Genomic DNA, 18,887 nt, shown 5'->3' on the forward strand with positions numbered 1-18,887 from the left:
GAACCCACCCAAATCAGAATAGCAAAAAGAAAAAAAGAATGGAAAAAGTGAGGACAGCTTAAAGGACTTACTGGATAACATCAAATAGCTAGCATTCACATCACAGGGCTCCTAGAAGAAGAGAAAGGGGGCATAAATTTTATTGGAAGAAATAATGGCTGAAAATTTCCCTAACTCGGAAAAGAAAATGAACATCCACACCCAGGAAGCTCAGCAAGTTCCCAATAAGAGGAACCCAAATAATTAAAAGCAAAAATGAACTACTGGGACCTCATCAAGATAAAAATCTTCTGCACTGCAAAGGAAACAATCAACAAAACCAAAAGGCAACCGGCATAATGGGAGAAGATATTTGCAAATGACATTTCAGATAAAGGGTTAGTATCCAAAATCTATAAGGAACTTACCAAACTTAATACCTGAAAAACAAACAATCCAGTGAAGAAACCGGCAGAAGACATGAATAGACACTTTTCCAAAGAAGACATCCAGATGGCCAACAGACACATGAAAAGATGCTCAATGTCACTTATTGTCAGGGAAACAGAAATCAAAACCATACTGAGATACCACCTCACACCGTCAGAGTGGCTAATATCAACAACTCAGGAAACAACAGATGCTGAAGAGGATGTGGAGAAATGGGAACCCTTGTGCACTGTTGGTGGGAATGCAAACTGGTGCAGCCACTCTGGAAAACAGTGTGGAGGTTCCTCAAAAAATTAAAAATAAAACTATCCTACGACCCAGCAATTGCACCAGTAATTTATCCAAGGAATACAGGAGTGCTGATTCATAGGGGCACATGTACCCCAATGTTTATAGCAGTGCTTTCAACAATAGCCAAATTATGGAAAGAGCCTAAATGCCCATGAACTGATGAATGGATAAAGAAGATGTGGTTTATAAGGTGCCTGAGTGGCTCTTAGGCTCAGGTCATGCTCTTACAGTTCAGGAGTTCAAGCCCTGCAAAGGGCTCTGTGCTGAAAGATGTGGTTTATATATATATGATGGAATACTACTTGGCAATGAGAAAGAATGAAATCATGCCATTTGCAGCAATGTGGATGGAACTGAAAGGCATTATGCTGAGTGAAATAAGTCAGTCAGAGAAGGAGAGATATCATGTTTTCACTCATATGCAGATCTTGAGAAACTTAACAGAAGACCATGGGGGAAGGGAAGGGGAAAAAATAGTTACAAACAGAGAGAGGGAGGAAAACCATAAGAGACTCTTAAATACAGAAAACAAACTGAGGGTGGATGGGGGGTGGGGAGAGGGGCAAATGGGTGATGGGCATCGAGGAGGGCACTTGTTGGGATGAGCACTGGGTGTTGTATGTAAGCAATGAACCACGGAAATCTACCCCCAACACCAAGAGCACACTTTACACACTGTATGTTAGCCAATTTGACAATAAATTATATTTAAAAAAAAAAAAGAGAGAAACCCAAAGAGACCCATGCCAAGACACATTACAATTACAATGTCAAAAGATAAAAACAAGTATAGAATATTAAAAGCAACAAGGGAAGGGGTGGCTCAGTTGGTTGAGCATCTGACTTTGGCTCAGGTCATGATCTCACAGTTCCTGAGTTCAAGCCCTGCATCAGGCTCTAAGCTGTCAGTGCGGAGCCTGCTTTGCATCCTCTGTCTCCCTCTCTGTCTCTGACTCTCTCTCTCTCTGACAAGAGAAAACAATTTGCTATTACAAGGGAAACCCCATAAGGCCATCAGACCTTTCAGCAGAAACTGCACAGGCCAGAAAAGAGGACACCATATATTCAAAGTGCTGAAAATTCTTTTGACTTAGAATACTCTACACAGCAAAGTTACTGTTTAGAAGTGGATAAAAAATTTTCCAGACAAACAAAAGCTAAAGAAGTTTATCATCACTAAACTGGCTTTACAAGAAATGTTAAAGGGACTTCTTTAAGCTGAAAAGGGCACTAATTAATAACAAGAACACATATGAAAGAATACATCTCACTGAAAAAATAAACACATAGTAAAGGTAGGGGATTAGGTACTTCTTTTTTGGTAGTGGATTAATTACTTCTAAAGCTACTAAGAAGGTTAAAAGACAAAAGTAATAAAAGGAGCTAAAACTGCAATATTTAGTTATGGGATACAGAAGATAAAGAAATGTAAAACGTGACTTTGAAAACAAAATGTGGGTGGGAACAGTAATAATGTTGAGCTCTACAATGGGATCAGACTTAAGTTGTTATCAACTTAAAACAGACTGTTTATAGACAGAAGTTATTATATGCAAGCCTCATGGTAACCACTAATCAAAAACCTATAGTAAATACACAAAAGATACAGAGAAAGGAATATAAGCTTACCATTAAAGAAAGTCATCAAACCACAAAGGAAAAGAGCAAGAGAAGAAAGGAACAGAGAGGAACTTATAAAAACTGCCAGAAAACAATTTAACAAAATGGCAATAAACATATACCTCGCTGTAATTACTTTAAATGTAAATGGGCTAAATGCTCCAATCAAAAGATATAGAGTGGATGAATGGATAAAAAAAAAACAAGAACCATCTATACACTATCATAGACTCACAGACTGAAAAAGAAGGATGGAACAAGGGATTTTCCATACAAATGTAAACCAAAGGTGGGGTAGCTCTACTTATCTCAGGCAAAACAGACTTTAAAACAGACTGTGATAACAGACAAATAAGAGTTTTACACAATGATAAAAAGGTCAACCAGAAGATATAATATTTATAAATACTTATGCATCCAACATAGGAGCACCGAAATATATAAAGAAAACATTAACAGACCTATAGGGGAAAAATAAGACAGCAATATAGTAATAGCTGGGGACTCTATTATTGCCAATAAATTCGATCAATTACCAAAATGAGACGAGAATGCCACAAGAAAAGAAAATTATAGGTCAATATCCCTGATGAGCACATATGTAAAAATCCTCAACAAAATACGTGCAAACTGAAAAATTCAACAATAATACATTAAAAGAACCATATACCATGATCAAGTGGTATTTATTCTAGAGATCCAAGGATGGTTCAACACCTGCAAATCAGTCAATGTGATACACATTAACAAACCGAAGGATAAAAATCGTGTAATTATCTCAATAGATGCAGGAAAAGAATCTGACAAAGTTCAACATCCATTTACAATAAAAACTCTCAACAAAGCAGATACAGAGGCAAACATACCTTTACATAATAAAGGCCATATATGACAAGCCCACAGCTAACATCATACTCAATAGTGAAAAACTGAAAGCTTTTCCTCTAAAATCAGTAACAAAACAAGGATGCACACTCTTGCCATTTTTATTCAATGCAGTACTGGAACTCCAAGCCACAGAAACTAGGTAAGAAAAAAAAAAGTCATCTAAACTGAAAATGAGGTAAAAGTGTCACTATTTGCAGATGACATGATATATATACATATATACAGAAGAACACCTTAAAGATTTCATCAGAAAACTGCTAACTGTAGTAAATGAATTCAGTAAGGTTGTGGGATCCAAAATCAATACACAAAAACCTGTTATATTTCCATATATTAATAATGAACTATCAGAGAAATTAAGGAAACAATCTTATTTACAATTACATCATAAGGAATAAAATACCCAGGAATAAATGTAACCAAAGAAGTAAAAAATTTGTATATTGAAGACTATAAGATATTAATGAAAAAAAACTGAAAATGACACAAATAAATGGAAAGATATCTCATGTCCACGATTGGAAGAATTAATATTTTTTTTTAATTTTTTTTTTTAACATTTATTTATTTTTGAGACAGAGAGAGACAGAGCATGAACAGGGGGAGGGCCAGAGAGAGAGGGAGACACAGAATCTGAAGCAGGCTCCAGGCTCTGAGCTGTCAGCACACGGCCTGATGCGGGGCTCGAACTCACGGACCGTGAGATCGTGACCTGAGTGAAGTCGGACGCTCAACCAACTGAGCCACCCAGGCGCCCCAAGAATTAATATTTTTAAAAGGTCCAGTCTACCCAAAGAGATATACAAATTCAATGCAATCTCTATCAAAATTCCAGTGGCATTTATCACAGAAACAGAACAAGCAATCTTAAAATCTGTATGGAGCTATTAAAGACCCCAAAAACCCAAAGCAATCCTGTAAAAGCACAAAGCTGAAGGTGTGATGCTCCCTGATGTCAACGTATATTACAAAGCTATAGTAATTAAAGTAATACGGCACTGGTAAACAGACACATAAATCAATGGAACAGAATAGCCAACCCAGAAATAAACCCACGCATACGTGATCAATTAATTTATAACAAAGGAGCCAAGAATATATACTGGGGAAAGCACAGTCTCTTTCGTAAATGGTGTTTAGAAAATTAGATAGCCAGGTCACCTGGATGGCTCAGTCAGTTGAGCGTCTGACTCTTGATTTTGGCTCAGGTCACAATCCCAGGGTCGTGGGATCGAGCCCCACACTGGGCTCCACACTGAGTGTGAAGCTGCTTAAGATACTCACTCCCTCTGCCCCTCTTCCACACTCACCTGTTCTAAAACAAAAAAATTTTAAAAAGAAAGAAAATTAGGGGCGCCTGGGTGGCTCAGTTGGTTAAGGGTCCGACTTTGGCTCAGGTCATGATCTCACAGTTCGTGAGTTCGAGCCCCATGTTGGGCTCTGTGCTCACAGCTCAGAGCCTGGAGCCTGCTTCATGTTCTATGTCTCCTTCTCTCTCTGCCCCTCCCCCACTCATGCTGTCTCTGTCTCTCAAAAATAAATAAACATTAAAAATTAAAAAAAAAAAATTAGATAGTGACATACAAGGGAATGAAACTGAACCACTATCTTACATCATACACAAAAATTAACCTAAAATGGATTAAAGACTTGACAGAGAAAGACAGATACCATATGTTTTCACTCATATGTGGATCTTGAGAAACTTAACAGAAAACAATGGGGGAAGGGAAGGGGAATAAAAAGTTACACAGAGGGAGGGAGGGAGGCAAACTCTAAGAGACTCTTAAATACAGAGAACAAACTGAGGGTTGATGGAAGGTGGGGGAGAGGGAAAAGTGGGTGATGGGCATTGAGGAGGGCACTTGTTGGGATGAGCACTGGATGTTGTATGGAAGCCAATTTGACAATAAATTAAAAAAAAAAAAAAAAAGACTTGAATATAAGACCTGAAACCATAAAACTCCTAGAAGAAAACATAGGCTGTAATCTCTTTAACATAGGCCTTGGTGATAATTTTTTTAATCTGACACCAAAAGGGCAACAAAAAGCAAAAACAAACAAGTAGGACTACATCAAACTAAAAAGCTTCTGCACAGCAAAAGAAACTATCAACAGAATAAAAGGCAGCCTAATGAATGAAAGAAAATACCTTCAAATTATATATATGAGGCTAACACCCAAAATATATAAAGAACTCATATAATTCAACAGCAAAACAAAACCAAACCTGATTTAAAAAATGGGCAGAAGATCTGAATAAATATTTCTCCAAAGACATACAGATAGCCAACAGGAAAATGAAAAGATGCTCTACATCATTAATCATCAGGGAAATGCAAATCAAAAGAACAATGAGGTATCACCTCGCACCTGTTGAAATGGCTATTATCAAAGAGATTAGAAGTAACAAGTGTTGGCAAGGATGTAGAGAAAAGGTAATCCTTGTACACTACTGGTGAGAACGTAAACTGGTGCAGATACTGTGGAAAACAGTATAAAGGTTCCTCAAAAATTAAAAATAGAACTACCCTATGATCCAGCAGTTCCACCTTTGTGTATTCATCCAGAGAAAATGAAAACATAACTTGAAAAGATATTTGTACCCACATGTAGCTGCAGCATTATTTACAATGGCCAAAATATGGAAACAATGTAAGTGTCCATCAATGGACAAATGGATACAGAAGATGTGATACACACACACACAGACACACACACACACACACACACACACAGACACATACACACACATGATTATTATTCAGTCAAAAAAGAAAATGAAATCTTGCCATTTGCAACAACATGCTTGCACCTTGGGGGCATTATGCTAAGAGAAATAAGTCAAAGACAAATATTGCATAATCTGTCTTATATATGGAATCTAAAAAACAAACAAACAAACAAGAACAATCCAAGGTCTTAGGTACAGAGAAGAATTAGTTTGCCAGAGGTGGAGGATGGGAGAAATGGGTGAGAACAGCTTTTCGTTTTTTAAATAAATAGAATTAAAAAAATTTTTTTAAAATAATGTATATTCCACAAAGCTAAAGTGAGTTTCTCTCTGCACCCAAATTTGAACTTACCCGGCAATAAAACTTTAAAATACAGTTTTAGAGTTAAAAGCGAAGATTAAAGAAAGAAACATAAGAGGTCAAAACAAAATTTATAATGTGCTTTGACAGGAATTTAAAGTGTGGTCATCATTAAAATAAACCTTAATTTCAAGATCTAATAAATAGACCCAAGGACACCTTTAAGCAATTCACCTCCAGAGTCAATGGTAGACAAGTGAGGGTACTGATCTACTTCATCTACACTATCATTATGAAAACCTTAACAGTGGTGGTAGAACCTGTTTGGGGACAGGCCCCAAACACTTACCAATTCAAGAATGCAACTATAGTCTCAAAACGATCTTTCTCTCAACAAAACTAATGTTATAGTAAATTTGAATTGCAGTAACTTTTATACTTAAAAATGCATAGTATAAGCCTATTATAAGAACAGCAACCTAACATTCACTTGAGGATTTAATTGAAATTTACTCATGTCAAGTTCTCAGCTTATACCATTTGAGTAGTTGTCCATCCTGAAACCAAGCCTCCTTCACATAGCCTGTGAGGCCCTGTGCCTCTCGCCCTCTACCACTGTCCTCCTCACTATCATGGGACAGTGCCCTTTTAATCCTTCTAGGGATCCTACTTCTTCCATCACATGGAGTCTTTGCACATCTTGTTCCCATTTCCTGGAATATTCTTTTCTTCTCCTTTAGCCTAATCACTTTCTCAGGAATGCCCCCCCCCCACGCCTTGTTTTAATCTCCCTGACTAGATTAAATCCTTCTATCCTAGCATCATACACTTGTAATTCCTAGCATTTACACAGCCACTGTTTATATATATGTGTGTGTATATATGTATATATATATATATATATATATATATATATATATATATATTAAAATCACTGCCTGTCCCACCCTCAGGATCATATACTTCATGAGAGTAGAAGATGGACTGATTTTTCTTCAATGCTGAAATTTCAGTTCCTAGACAAATGCCTAGGACAAGGCATGATCTCAGTCATGAAATCCAGCCCCGTGTTGGGCTCTGCATTGAGCATGGAGCCTGCTTAAGATATTCTCATTCTCTCTCTCTCTCTCTCCCTGTGTGTGTGCGTGTGTGTCCCTCTCGCTGCTCACTTGTGCTCTCTCTAAAAAAAAATTTTTTCTAAACTAGTAAGAAGAAAATTTTCAGTACTTATTTCTCTATGCTTACATAAAATGAAACGTACTGTATCTAAATACAGGAAGCATAAAAACAGAACAAAAGATTCAAAGTACTACTCTTAACTGGATTCTAATGAGAAAAAAAAATTGAAAAGACAAAAATATACACTGAAACTCATTAAATAGTTCAAATTCATAAAATTTAAATCTTCCATAGCTCCTTGAACCCAATGCTTTCCAATAACAGAATGTGAACTAGTGAATACTCAACCTTTCTTCCCACCAAGAAATCTTTGTTACCAATTATAGAGAACCCTTAACTTGAAAAACAAAACAAATAACAACCCTGCATTAATTATTCACAGTTCTCAGTTCTCAGAGTTAGATGTTACTCCCATAACACTAACTTCTTCAAAGTAAGACTAGTGGCTCACAAAGTATAACCTACATCAATCACTTCATGCTGTGCCAGTCTTCTTCTTTTAATTTTTTTTTTTTAATGTTTATTTATTTTTGAAAGAGACAGAGAGAGTGGGAGAGGGGTAGTGAGAGAGGGAGACACAGAATCCGAAGCAGGCTCCCGGCTCTGAGCTGTCAGCACAGAGCCCGACACGGGGCTTGAACTCACGAACTGCAAGGTCATGACTTGAGCCGAAGTCAGACACTCAACCAACTGAGCCACCCAGGCACCCCTGTGCCACTCTTCTTAACTAGCCAACTCACTTGCCGAAAGACTTCAAACAGTGCTACAAAAATTCATTCATTTGTAACGCTAAAGATTCATATATATTTCTTATGAATGTTATATTCAAAAGTTTACTTAAAAAATAGCTAGGCCACAAGATTTTAGGTTTCTGAGAAGGGCAGAGAATGTAATATTGGACAGAAAGAGATGGGAGGTCTTGTTGGACAGGACATGGCAACTCCATTAGTACCATCAGTCAATTGTATTTATGATGCACACGTTCTAGAACAGCCCTTCTTCTCTAGCAACATGATTTTCTTACTGATGGCACAAATGTAAAATGTCAAGTCCATGAATGCAGTTGAGAATGAGACAAAGATAAAAAGAGCATACACTTAATGTGTCCAGGCCGGTTTTTGTAAGTAACACTTTACTGAAACATATCCATGCTTATTTGTTTGTGTATTATCTATGACTCCTTTCATTGGACAAAGGCAGCGCTGGGTGCTTGCAAAAGAGAATTTATGGCCTGCAAAGTTGAAAACATTTATTGTCTGATACTTTACAGAAAGTCTGCCTTCCCCTGTGCTAGACATGGTTACTTAAGTGAGAACTTTCACATATACACAGATGGATGCAGACATAAAGAGATGGGTATATACTTGGGTTACTAGTACACTTGCATATTTTCTACTCTGTCCCCTCCAGGCCTAAAAGCACATTCAGCACACAGACCTTGGTATTTAAGACCATTCTCCAACAGAAGGAACTAGAGCTCCTTGCAAAAACAGCTAATTCCAGGGCCAGGGCAGAGAAAACAAAAAGAGGAGTTGGGAGTCTTTGGTAGTTCCAGAATGCCAGAAAGTAAGGAAGGAGAATAGGGGGTGAGGGAAGACATTTCAAAACGATACACCAACACAAAAGAATTCATCAAACTATCAGTAAAAATGGGAGAAACTGTCAGACTAAAGACACTAAGGAGACGTAATGACTAAATGCAATACAGTATCCCAGACGTCATCTTGGAACAAGTAACAGACATCAGTGGAAAGACTATGGAAATGTGAATAAAACTTGCGATTTAGTTAATAACAATACTAATTTTTTTAATTTAGCTCAATTTAACAAGGTTATGTAAGACGTTAACATTAGGAAAAGTTAGGTGAACAGTATATGTTAACTATCTGCACTATTATACAACTCTTTTATAAATCCCAGTTTATTTAAAAGTAAAACTGAGAAAAAACTGGACAAGAAATAGAAAAGTAACAACAACAAAAGTGGAACAGGGGGACTCTATGCTATGGTCTTTTAAGGAAACTTAAGTGTCACACAGCTCTGAGAGCAGAAAATGGGAATAAGCCCTTGGGAGAGAAAGAGCAATAGGGCGGGATGGGGCAGGGGAAGAAAAGGAGGGCACTTCTGGGGAGATGCTCTATTTGGGTCTTATTATTATAAACGTATAATTAAGTGTCAAGTTAACCTGGCTTGAGTTTTACTTGATGACACTAAATTATGTTCATTCACATGGAATCAGTCTTTAAAATGGTTGGGTCATGTAACTCGGCTGTCTGCTCTCACAATAATTTTCTGCTTATACTTAGTAAGAAAGAAGAAACACTGGGTAGGAGTTGTTAAAGCTACTATGTACTGCAGTCCTGTGGGCCACAACACTAGCTTACAAACAAGAAAGAAAAAGACACAAAATGGCCTTTTCCTAGAGAGCACAGATACATAAATAGAAGAGTCCTGGACTGTCCTTGGTGTGTCTTGAATTAGTGACCCATGAGGAAAAAAAACACCTAACAAAAGCTTCAAAACTCCAGGAGACCATGAAGTTTTCCCAGAGACCACACTCCTGCGCTTCTCAGGCGGCAGAGCAGTGCTGTGCTGGAAGGCTTGCACTGGCTCATGAGAACCATCCAGTTCTTCCTCCCCCCACACCCTCCACCCCCAGCTCTGTGCTCCCAAGTTGACAGCCTGCAATCAGCCCTGGTGGGAGGGTGTTCACCACCAAGCACTTTCCAGCACACCACTGAAGGGAAGCCACAGGGAGGCCTCATAGAAGACAAAGTAGGAAACTGGCTTCACTGTGGGGTAAGCAGAAGGCACCACAGAAAAAGCTATCTAAATCAGAAGATGATAGGTCAAGAGTTTCTACTACCACCTGGGAAGGAATCAAGAAATCATCAAAAAATTTGCTTTCTTAAGACCCTTCCATGTGTAAAAATAAATAAGAAAGGAAATAAAATTAATAAATCTCCAAAAATGGTATAGCTAAGTTTTTAACTTCTGGAGAACCAAAGAATTTCATATTATCTTTCATGATACCTTACACATTTAGAAAATCAATCCATTTTTGATGAATAAAATTTAATTTTCTCATACATTTTATCTTGGAAAATAGTTTAAGACAAAACTTTACTGTGTAGAGTGGCTAATTAACCTATAGAATGTATTTAGGCCAAAGCAGAATTCAATATATGGCTTTACATATGGTGACTGGCTGTCTGGAACTGAGGGGAGGCTCGGCATACGGCACTTTCAGCACTAATACAGGACAGTCATGAGCAAAGTGGGACCAGTTGTTAACTTTAGCTATAGATAAATTCAGGAATTTAAGTGGCCTAAAAATTACTAATGGAGGTTGAAACTATACAGAAGACAAACACATTGTTACTTATATGTAACAACATGTGCAACTATGATGCCCTCGTGGATACTAAAGAGTCCAATTTTGCAGGTCACACAATACAAAAAAGCATGTAATCAAGCAGCACCTCCAGCAGGTGCCACCCACAATGTGGGCTGAAGGACGGTTAGAAGTGCAGACTCTGGGAAGAAACCAGAAGGAAATCTTGCAGGCAGAAGAGGACTGAGACAGAGAGAACATGTGATAAAATAGTAACAAAGGCCTACACAAACAGGCATTTGGAAGGGAGAAAGGAAGCAGCCTGACTGAAGCAAGTATCAACACTGGGAAACGGTGCAGAGGTCAGCAAGGTGGAGTGTTAGCAAATTATAGAGGTTACAGAATTTGGATTTTTATCCTGGGTAAGCAGGATTTTACCTGTGCAGGTTCACAAAGAGTTTCTGAGCAGGAGCTAAGGTACAAAGAGACTGGTGGTCAGAAGTGAGGAAGCGAGTAACAAAATGCTGGCTTAAGGTACCGCAGCAGCAGCCTAAGGACAACAGCCCTGAAGGCTCTATAGGTGAGGGACAAACACAATGGTTACACGGTACACTGCACCAAATGGAGTTATAAGTCCTTCGGGACTTTCAAAAGTAACGTAGGTATGAATTAAAATACTACAGAAAATCAGCCTACAATCATCTCTAAAGCCTATCTACAAAAGGGTATTAAAAAACAACACAAAGGGGCAACTGGGTGGCTCAGCTGGATAAGCATCTGACTCTTGATACCGGCTCAGGTCATGATCTCAGTTTGTGGGACTGAGCTCTAAGTCGGGCTCTGCGTTGGCAGTGTGGGATTCTCTCTCTTTCTCTCTCTCTACCCCTCCCCAGCTCGTGCTAGCTCATTCACATGCTCTCTCTCTCTCTCAAAATAAACAAACTAAAAAATAAAAATAAAAAACAACACAAAACATAAAACACTTGAAAGAGAAAGGGGACCATTAAGGGATTTACAATGCAAGTGAAGACATAAGAACTACAGTGAGGCAGAAAACAGAAACAGTAGATAAAACAGGTCTAAACAGTGAATGCGTAAAAAAAATATATAAACAAGACATCTACTCAACAAAGGCTATTTTCATTTTCCAGATGGCCCATGGTCGTATGCTTTTCTGATCCGATTACAAAAGACTCAGACAATGAGTGCATTCATTATCGATCTAACAGTTAATCTCAATGCTGAAAAGCCCTGTTGGCATTATAGATGGGAAGGGGAAAGAGCTGAGCAGACACAGCCTTAGCACAGTGGCTGAGGCTCAGCAGGCACTCAAGATGCAGAGCAGAAGTCATTTCCTGACACCCTCCCCCCAAAAATCTCACTCAGGTGACCCTCCTCTGAGCTCTCTTAACCTCTGCTCTCCTGAAGCATTTCCCCCAATAAACAGAAATTGTCTCACGACAGGACCCCAACTTTTTTAGTTTTTTACTCCTCTGCCAAACAGTGTGGAACATGCATCCAATACCTGAACAATTAACTCATTACTCTTAGCCATAGTGTTCCAAGCCTCAAATCCTCCCTCCCACATCACAGATCCTTAAAAAGATCCTGTTGCAGAATTAGAAGAGACAAAAGGCCATTAAGCCTACTTATTACAAATCTCACAACTTCATGACAAAGTGGCTGGCATTCCACCAGCCTCTGCTTTGGCACAGCCAGCGACAGGAAGTCCACTGCCTCCCAAGACGGTCCATTTTCTGGCAGCTGAGTCGCAAAGTTGCTCAACTTAGGTCAAAATCTGTCACTGTTGTGGAAAGGGCACAGCCAAGGACAGAGCTCTTTTCACCTTACTAGAGAACTTCTAGGTGGACATCCAATCCGCCCTCCCTCCAGTTCCAAAGCATAAATCTACCCTAATGTCACCCGGGAGGTCAGGCAGGCCCTGCTGCGTAGTGGTTAAAGGCTCAGGCTGGGAGTTGGGCTCAGAATTCTGGCTCTGCCCTTGCTAGCTGTGCAATACTGGGCAAGTTACTTATATGTAACAACATGTGCAACTATAGTTTTCTCATCTGTCACATGAAGATAATAAACTGGTGCTTCCTAGATAACAGCCTTTATGAGGAATAACCTGGAAACTATATATTAGTTAAGGATCTTAGCTGAAGTGTCAGAAATGTGCCTGGAGCTAGCTAAGGAAAAAGAATTCTGTGGCTTTTGTGTTAGCTGGACTTCAAGGAAAACGAAGCTGAGGAGCTTTAACACCTTTGGAAGTCTCCCCCAGTGGTGTGACTCTGCCTCTCTCCAACATGTGATTTCACTCTTCCGGGCAGGTTTTCTGAACTACGATCACTGGAAGAATTACCAAAAAGTATCTCTTTGCTTAGTACCAATCTGAAAATACCCAGAGGCAGAACTGTGCCCATTCTTGCAGTCTGGGATGGGTTGTTATCCTTGCTGGGGACACTAGAACCCAAGGCTGTGTGGGGATTTGGAAGACCAATGTGTCAAAAGAGAGAGGGTGAAGTTTTCAGAAGACAGTGAAAAGACTCCCAGGCAGACAAGATTAATGATGATCTCTGTGTAAGTGCTCATTAATTTGCACCTATATTATGAAAACCTCATCAAATTCAGATTCCACAAATTAGGTATACTACGAAAACAATTCAGGCAACCAACACAGAATTCCTAACCTTCTTTATTTTGTTAATTTAAAAACTCCTTTAAAAACACAGCTATTGTCACCATCCTTTAACAGAATATATCTATACCAGAAGCTGGAAGGACAAAATCCCAGAACATAGGACAATCCTTTACATCAATTTAGCTCAGCGGCGCTTGGGTGGCTCAGTAGGTTAAGTGACTAACTCTTGACTGGCTCAGGTCATGATCTCACGGTTGGTGAGTTTGAGTCCAGCTTTGGGTTCTGCAGTGGCAGTGCAGAGCCTGCTTGGGATTCTCTGTCTCCTCTCTCTCTGCCCCTCTCCCACTTGTGTTCTCTCTCTCTCAAAAATAAACTTAAAAAAATCAATTTAGTTCTATGGAAAAAAGCTGCATTTTTTAAATTTGACCAAGGGCTGGTAAAAACTTCATCCAGGTCTGATGCCAGCCAGACCTTGGAAGACAGTGATATAGGTCACAATCCTCCACCTTGTCCACAGGTCGTGCTGTGATCCAGGCGCACTACTCCCAGCACTTTCCCCATCTAGCACTGAGCTACACTCAGATGCTCAGTGAACTGCCTCACCAGTCCAGCAGTTATTCAAAGATATGAGCATAGTCTGACAGTACTTGGTCTTAACAAATATATGCAGGAACACAGATACACACACATTCATTTAAAAATTCAAACTCTCCCTATTTTCAAAAGGATTGCGGTGATTTTATACATATACAATCATTAAAAGACCAAGATTCCCATAATGCTTGGAAGATGAAGAGAAAGCCTAGACAAAGCCAGCTGCTTTGATAAGGGACTGTATTTCAATTCCAGGCTTAGATAATAATTCTCTTAAGGAGTGTGGCTCTGGGAGACAGCAGAGACACATGACATAAAATAAGTCTTCCTCTGACTGCTGAATCTGAGAGTTGGTCTGTCTGCGGGTGTGCATGTCTATGGTAACCATTCAAGATGGTGTTCTAAGGGGTTCTTTTTTTCTTTTCTAAAGTTTACTCATTTTGAGAGAGAAAGAGTGGCATGTGAGAAGCAGAGGGGCAGAGAGAGAGGGAGAGAGACAGAATCCCAACCAGGCTCCTCACTGTCAGCACAGAGCCCGATGCAGGGCTTGATCTCAGGAACTGTGAGATCATAACCCTAGCTGAATTCAAGAGTCACAGGCTGAACCAACTGAGCCAGCCAGGTGCCCCTGAGGCGTTCTTTCATTTAGTCATTCACTCAATCAACATCTCAATGCACTACAATAGACAACACAGCCACAAAGTTGAATTAAGTACAACCTCCATCTCAAGGAAGTTCATGAACCAGGCAAACTGAAAATTACTAACATAAAGCATAAAGCACAATCTAAATTAAGTGACCAGTGTCTTCTCTTTTCTTCATTTAACAAAAGATGAAGATCGTTTTAAATTTAGCCTTAAGTTCCAACAGAGCACACAGTAACTGCACACAAACAGCTGATTTTGTGTCTAATTTTCATCTGCTTATAAAAGTTCAAACTTCAGGCATCTAAAGTAGGATATCCTTGAATCCAAGGCACTATGCCCAAGCATAACATGCAATACTGTATCTGAACAATTCCTTCTTGTTCTGTGTGCCTATGTAAAGCCACAGGTGACGTGGCCAAGTTTTCTCTTGGTTGCTGACTGTAATGAAGGCAAGAACTATATTATTAAGCCCTTATACTAAAAGCCTTAACCTAGCCCATGTCTTTAGATCACCAATGCCTCAGTTACTTTTCAACTGCCTTCCCAGATTTCACAGGTGGAGTAGTAGGATGCAGGCCAAAGAAGGAGCAACAGAGGTTCTAGTGGTGGTCAGACATGTCACTCAAGAGGAAAAGCAAGAAAGAGAGACCACAACAGGGTGGTCAGATAGAAACTGGAAGTGTGTGGGAAGGCCAAGAGGAGAAAGTAAGAACAGAAGGGGTGAGGAAGGCAGGCAAAAGACGCACTAATCTAGGATTGGCTAAATGTTTTATAAGAAATAAGTTAGCTGCAAACAGAACCCAGGGTACCAGAGCCATCACATATGTGTACCCAGAGCCAATGCAAGAAAATGTAACACGAATCAGACTATCCAGATTTAACTGCCCTTTCTGGGACAAGTAAACCACTTACAGTCAGGAAATAAGTTTATGTCTTCCCCAGAAAACTCTGACTTTTTAGTAGAGAGGTAAGGTTTTAGCTAATTCTACAGAACCATAATCCTTCAGTGTGAAGTCCTTCAAGCTCATTGATACTTAGTAACACTTTCATAAGCATTATTTTAAATATAAAACTCAATCTTAAAAAAATCAAGCACTATCATTTGTATGTAAGACATGTTGTTTATTAGAGTCAAATCATAATGTCGGAAGAGGGACATCAAGGCCGAAGAACAGGGCCTATTCAGACAAAGTAAAGGAAGCCAAAGTTCAATAGCTCACAGGCACTCATTCAAGATGAGTACTGTTTCCCACAGCTGACTTTGAAATGCCTGGAGTGACTAAGGCCAAAACAGAGCACGCACAGGGAGCAAAGGTTACTTATTAATTCTATTGTTAATACTAAGGAAAAGTACAAAGGATTATTTAGTACGCCCTGGTAGGATAAAAAGCATTAACAAAATAAAGGCAAAATATTTATAACTAACTCCCATAATAAAGTTAAAAACAGTTTTTAAGAGTTTGCATCTATAATTTTTAAGAGGTTGACGTTTTTAATGTGTTTGTTCCTACCTAACACTTAAAATTTTAAAGCACAAAATTTAAAGTTTCCATATTTGCTCAATTACTACCCATAAAGTTCCAATCATTTTATTAGATTTAGCATTAAGTAACGAGTAAGATTCTTAAATGCTGACGGTAGCCACACAAATTGGTATGTGATTAGATTTCAGGCTTAAAACAGGCTTCCCTAAGTATCTGGGTACTTCCCTCAATAGTCACATTAAACAACTGACTTTCCTAATTATTGTACCTTGTTATACAATTCAAAATACTAATTAAATATTTTATATGTTTTAAAACTAAGCTCCTATCTACCACAATTCCTACCTCTACCTCTTAGGGTCTTCTAAGGTAAATTTTGCTTTAAACCAGTGCTTCTTCACTGGGAGGAAATTTTGCTCCCAGAGGCAAAAAACAAAAAAAAAAAAATAAGTTTTGGCAACGTCTGGAGACGTTTTGGTTGTTGTAACTAGGAGGTGGAGAAGCGGGGGTGCTGCTGGCATCTGGTGGGCAAAGGCCAGGGATGCTATTATACACACCCTACAATGCACAGGGCAGCCCCTATAACAAAGAATACTCAGGCCCAAAATGTCAACAGTGCCTCTGTTGGGAAACCCCATTCTAAACTGAAACAAGTAAATTTGCAAACACAGCTGACACCTTCAAAAAAACAATTGCCAAGTAAGTAATTCAAAGTTCACTAAGCTTTGTTATTGGTATAGAGATCCAGACATAATAAAAGTTGCTTTTCATACCATTAAAATGATGATCTATTAATCATTAATGCATGAAGTTGCAGGCAAGAAGGGCAAAGAGTACTTTCCCTACCTAAGCAATTAATGATTGCTTAAAAAATGACCATTTCAGGAGACAAAGAAAGGAAGAAAGAAGACAGTGATATTCTTGACAGTTTCCTAGGGTGCTTATATTTTCAAAGACAAACATCAAGTTTTTCTGCCCTCCGTCGTTAGATTTTTAACCGGGCAAAGTTTAAAATGAAATAGAAGAAACAAGTTAACCACATGGTACTAGTTGGTAGAATAATCCTGGACCAAAACACATTACTAAAGTGTCCGCTGAAACTCCGATGTTTACCTGGCAAAAGGACCGGTTCCAGTTTTTTAATCTTCGGTTCCGAATTAACCTTATCGTCAGTCTGAAATACATTAGCAAAATAAATCAAGATCAAAACTTTTCCTCCCCCGTGAGATACCAAAGCAAATTTTGTTTTCTAAGTGATGACACATGCAACAGACACATATTGCTCCCGCCCCCTTAAAATCTTTCACATGTTCTACCAGATCTTTTCAAGATCTGTTCAGTATCGACTGGGGAGCCTGACAAAAATATGAAAACGGCCGATGCCGTTTCCAGGTGTTCACATTTATGACAGGTAACCTCTTCACCAGGTGCCCACAAACGATGCACTCATGCTGGCGGCCACCGCGCGGACAATCGCCAGGCGAAGAGCTAAATAAGTCCGACTCCAAACACTCCCCACACACGGCAAAACTACGGATCACAGGTCTCCGGGCAGAGAAAGGCTGTGGCGAAGTTTTACAAGTTTCCACCGATCCAGTGGGGGCTCCGGAGAAGGTGCGTTTCCCCGCGCCGGGGCTCTGGCAATCGCACGGCTGGGGATAGGGAGACCCGGGGAGCCTTCCGGGGGGGTCGGCCCCGGCGGCTCCCCGGAAGCGCCAAGGAGAGGAGCGCTCTCGAGGAGGGGGTTGTTTACCTGGGGCGGCGGCAGGAGGTAGGACCTGAAGGTGGGTCTGGGCGGCTTGAGGGAGAACATGGTGCCGCCGCCTTTTCGCCCCCGCCGGGTCGCAACCCGGGACCCGCCGCGGGCCAGCGGTAGCGCCGACGCCTCCCGACGCCCGCGGGCTCAGAGCTCCCCGTGCGGCCGCCCAGGCCCCGTCTGCGGCCAGCCGGCCCGGGCGGACTGACGGGCGGGGACACGGCGGAGCGCCCGCCCGAGCGGGGAGGAGCCGGGGCAGAGTTGGGTCGACTCGGGCGCCTGGGCCCATCCCCGGAAGGGGCCCGGCGCCCCGCCCCGAGAGACGGTGCGCGCGGGGTCGGCGGCCGGCCGCTCCCGGCCTCTAGGCCGCGCTGGTCCCGGAACGCAAGACTCGCGCCGCCCGCCTACTGCCGGGACCTTCAGGGAGCGCGCCGGGGGGAGCGAGGCTCGGCAGCCATCTTGAGAGAACAGCTGGGGAGGGCGCTCCTACGGCGGCCCGCAGGGCTCACTGGGGCCCACAGGGACCTACGGCGGCCCGCGGGGGTCATGGCTGTAGCCGGAGGGGCCGGCGACCTTGGCTCAGAGCTGTCTCGTTTCCTGGCACAGCTCCCTTGACGGCGGCTCATTAGACACCCAGCTCGCGCGAGCATTGTGGTTTTAAGTCGTCGGGAGGAGCCCAGGCATGGGGAAAGGGATTCTGGTGCCCCGGACTCAGCCAGTAACACTGTGCGTCCAGCATGTGAAGGAACCGCACTGGAAAAGTGGACCAGTGCTGCCAGCAGCGACCAGGATTAAACGTCTAGCGCAGTCTGGATAAAGCTCCCTTAAAGGCCCTACAGTTTGGGAAGATTGTCTTCCATCATCCCGTCTGTTGTCTTTGCGCAAAGCTTTGAGACTGGGATATCCTACCTAGCTGAGCTGACTGCTGATTTCCATGGGATGTTGAGACCAGCGTGGGCCTAGGGACTGACATGACATTGGCAGGCAAC

The 18,887-nt window shown here is 40.9% G+C and overlaps 1 protein-coding gene across 2 annotated transcripts in view; it reads right to left on the minus strand.

Moving 5' to 3' along the window:
* Positions 1–18,177, minus strand: part of MTMR10 (myotubularin related protein 10) — a 55,555-nt gene extending 37,378 nt beyond the window's left edge. Inside the window, exons 1-2 of one of the 2 annotated variants that reach the window (XM_043554853.1) lie at positions 17,896–18,177; positions 17,256–17,316 (exon numbers count right to left, since the gene is read on the minus strand). In XM_043554853.1, coding sequence (XP_043410788.1) covers positions 17,256–17,316; positions 17,896–17,955 — 121 coding nt within the window. In that variant the 5' untranslated portion in view covers positions 17,956–18,177. Of the gene's footprint in view, positions 1–17,255; positions 17,317–17,895 lie in introns of those variants that run through there. The other variant, XM_043554854.1, reaches the window with a different exon arrangement.
* Positions 18,178–18,887: the final 710 nt, after the last annotated feature.

Source organism: Prionailurus bengalensis, chromosome B3, assembly GCF_016509475.1.
Source record: "Prionailurus bengalensis isolate Pbe53 chromosome B3, Fcat_Pben_1.1_paternal_pri, whole genome shotgun sequence".
NCBI lineage: Eukaryota > Metazoa > Chordata > Mammalia > Carnivora > Felidae > Prionailurus > Prionailurus bengalensis.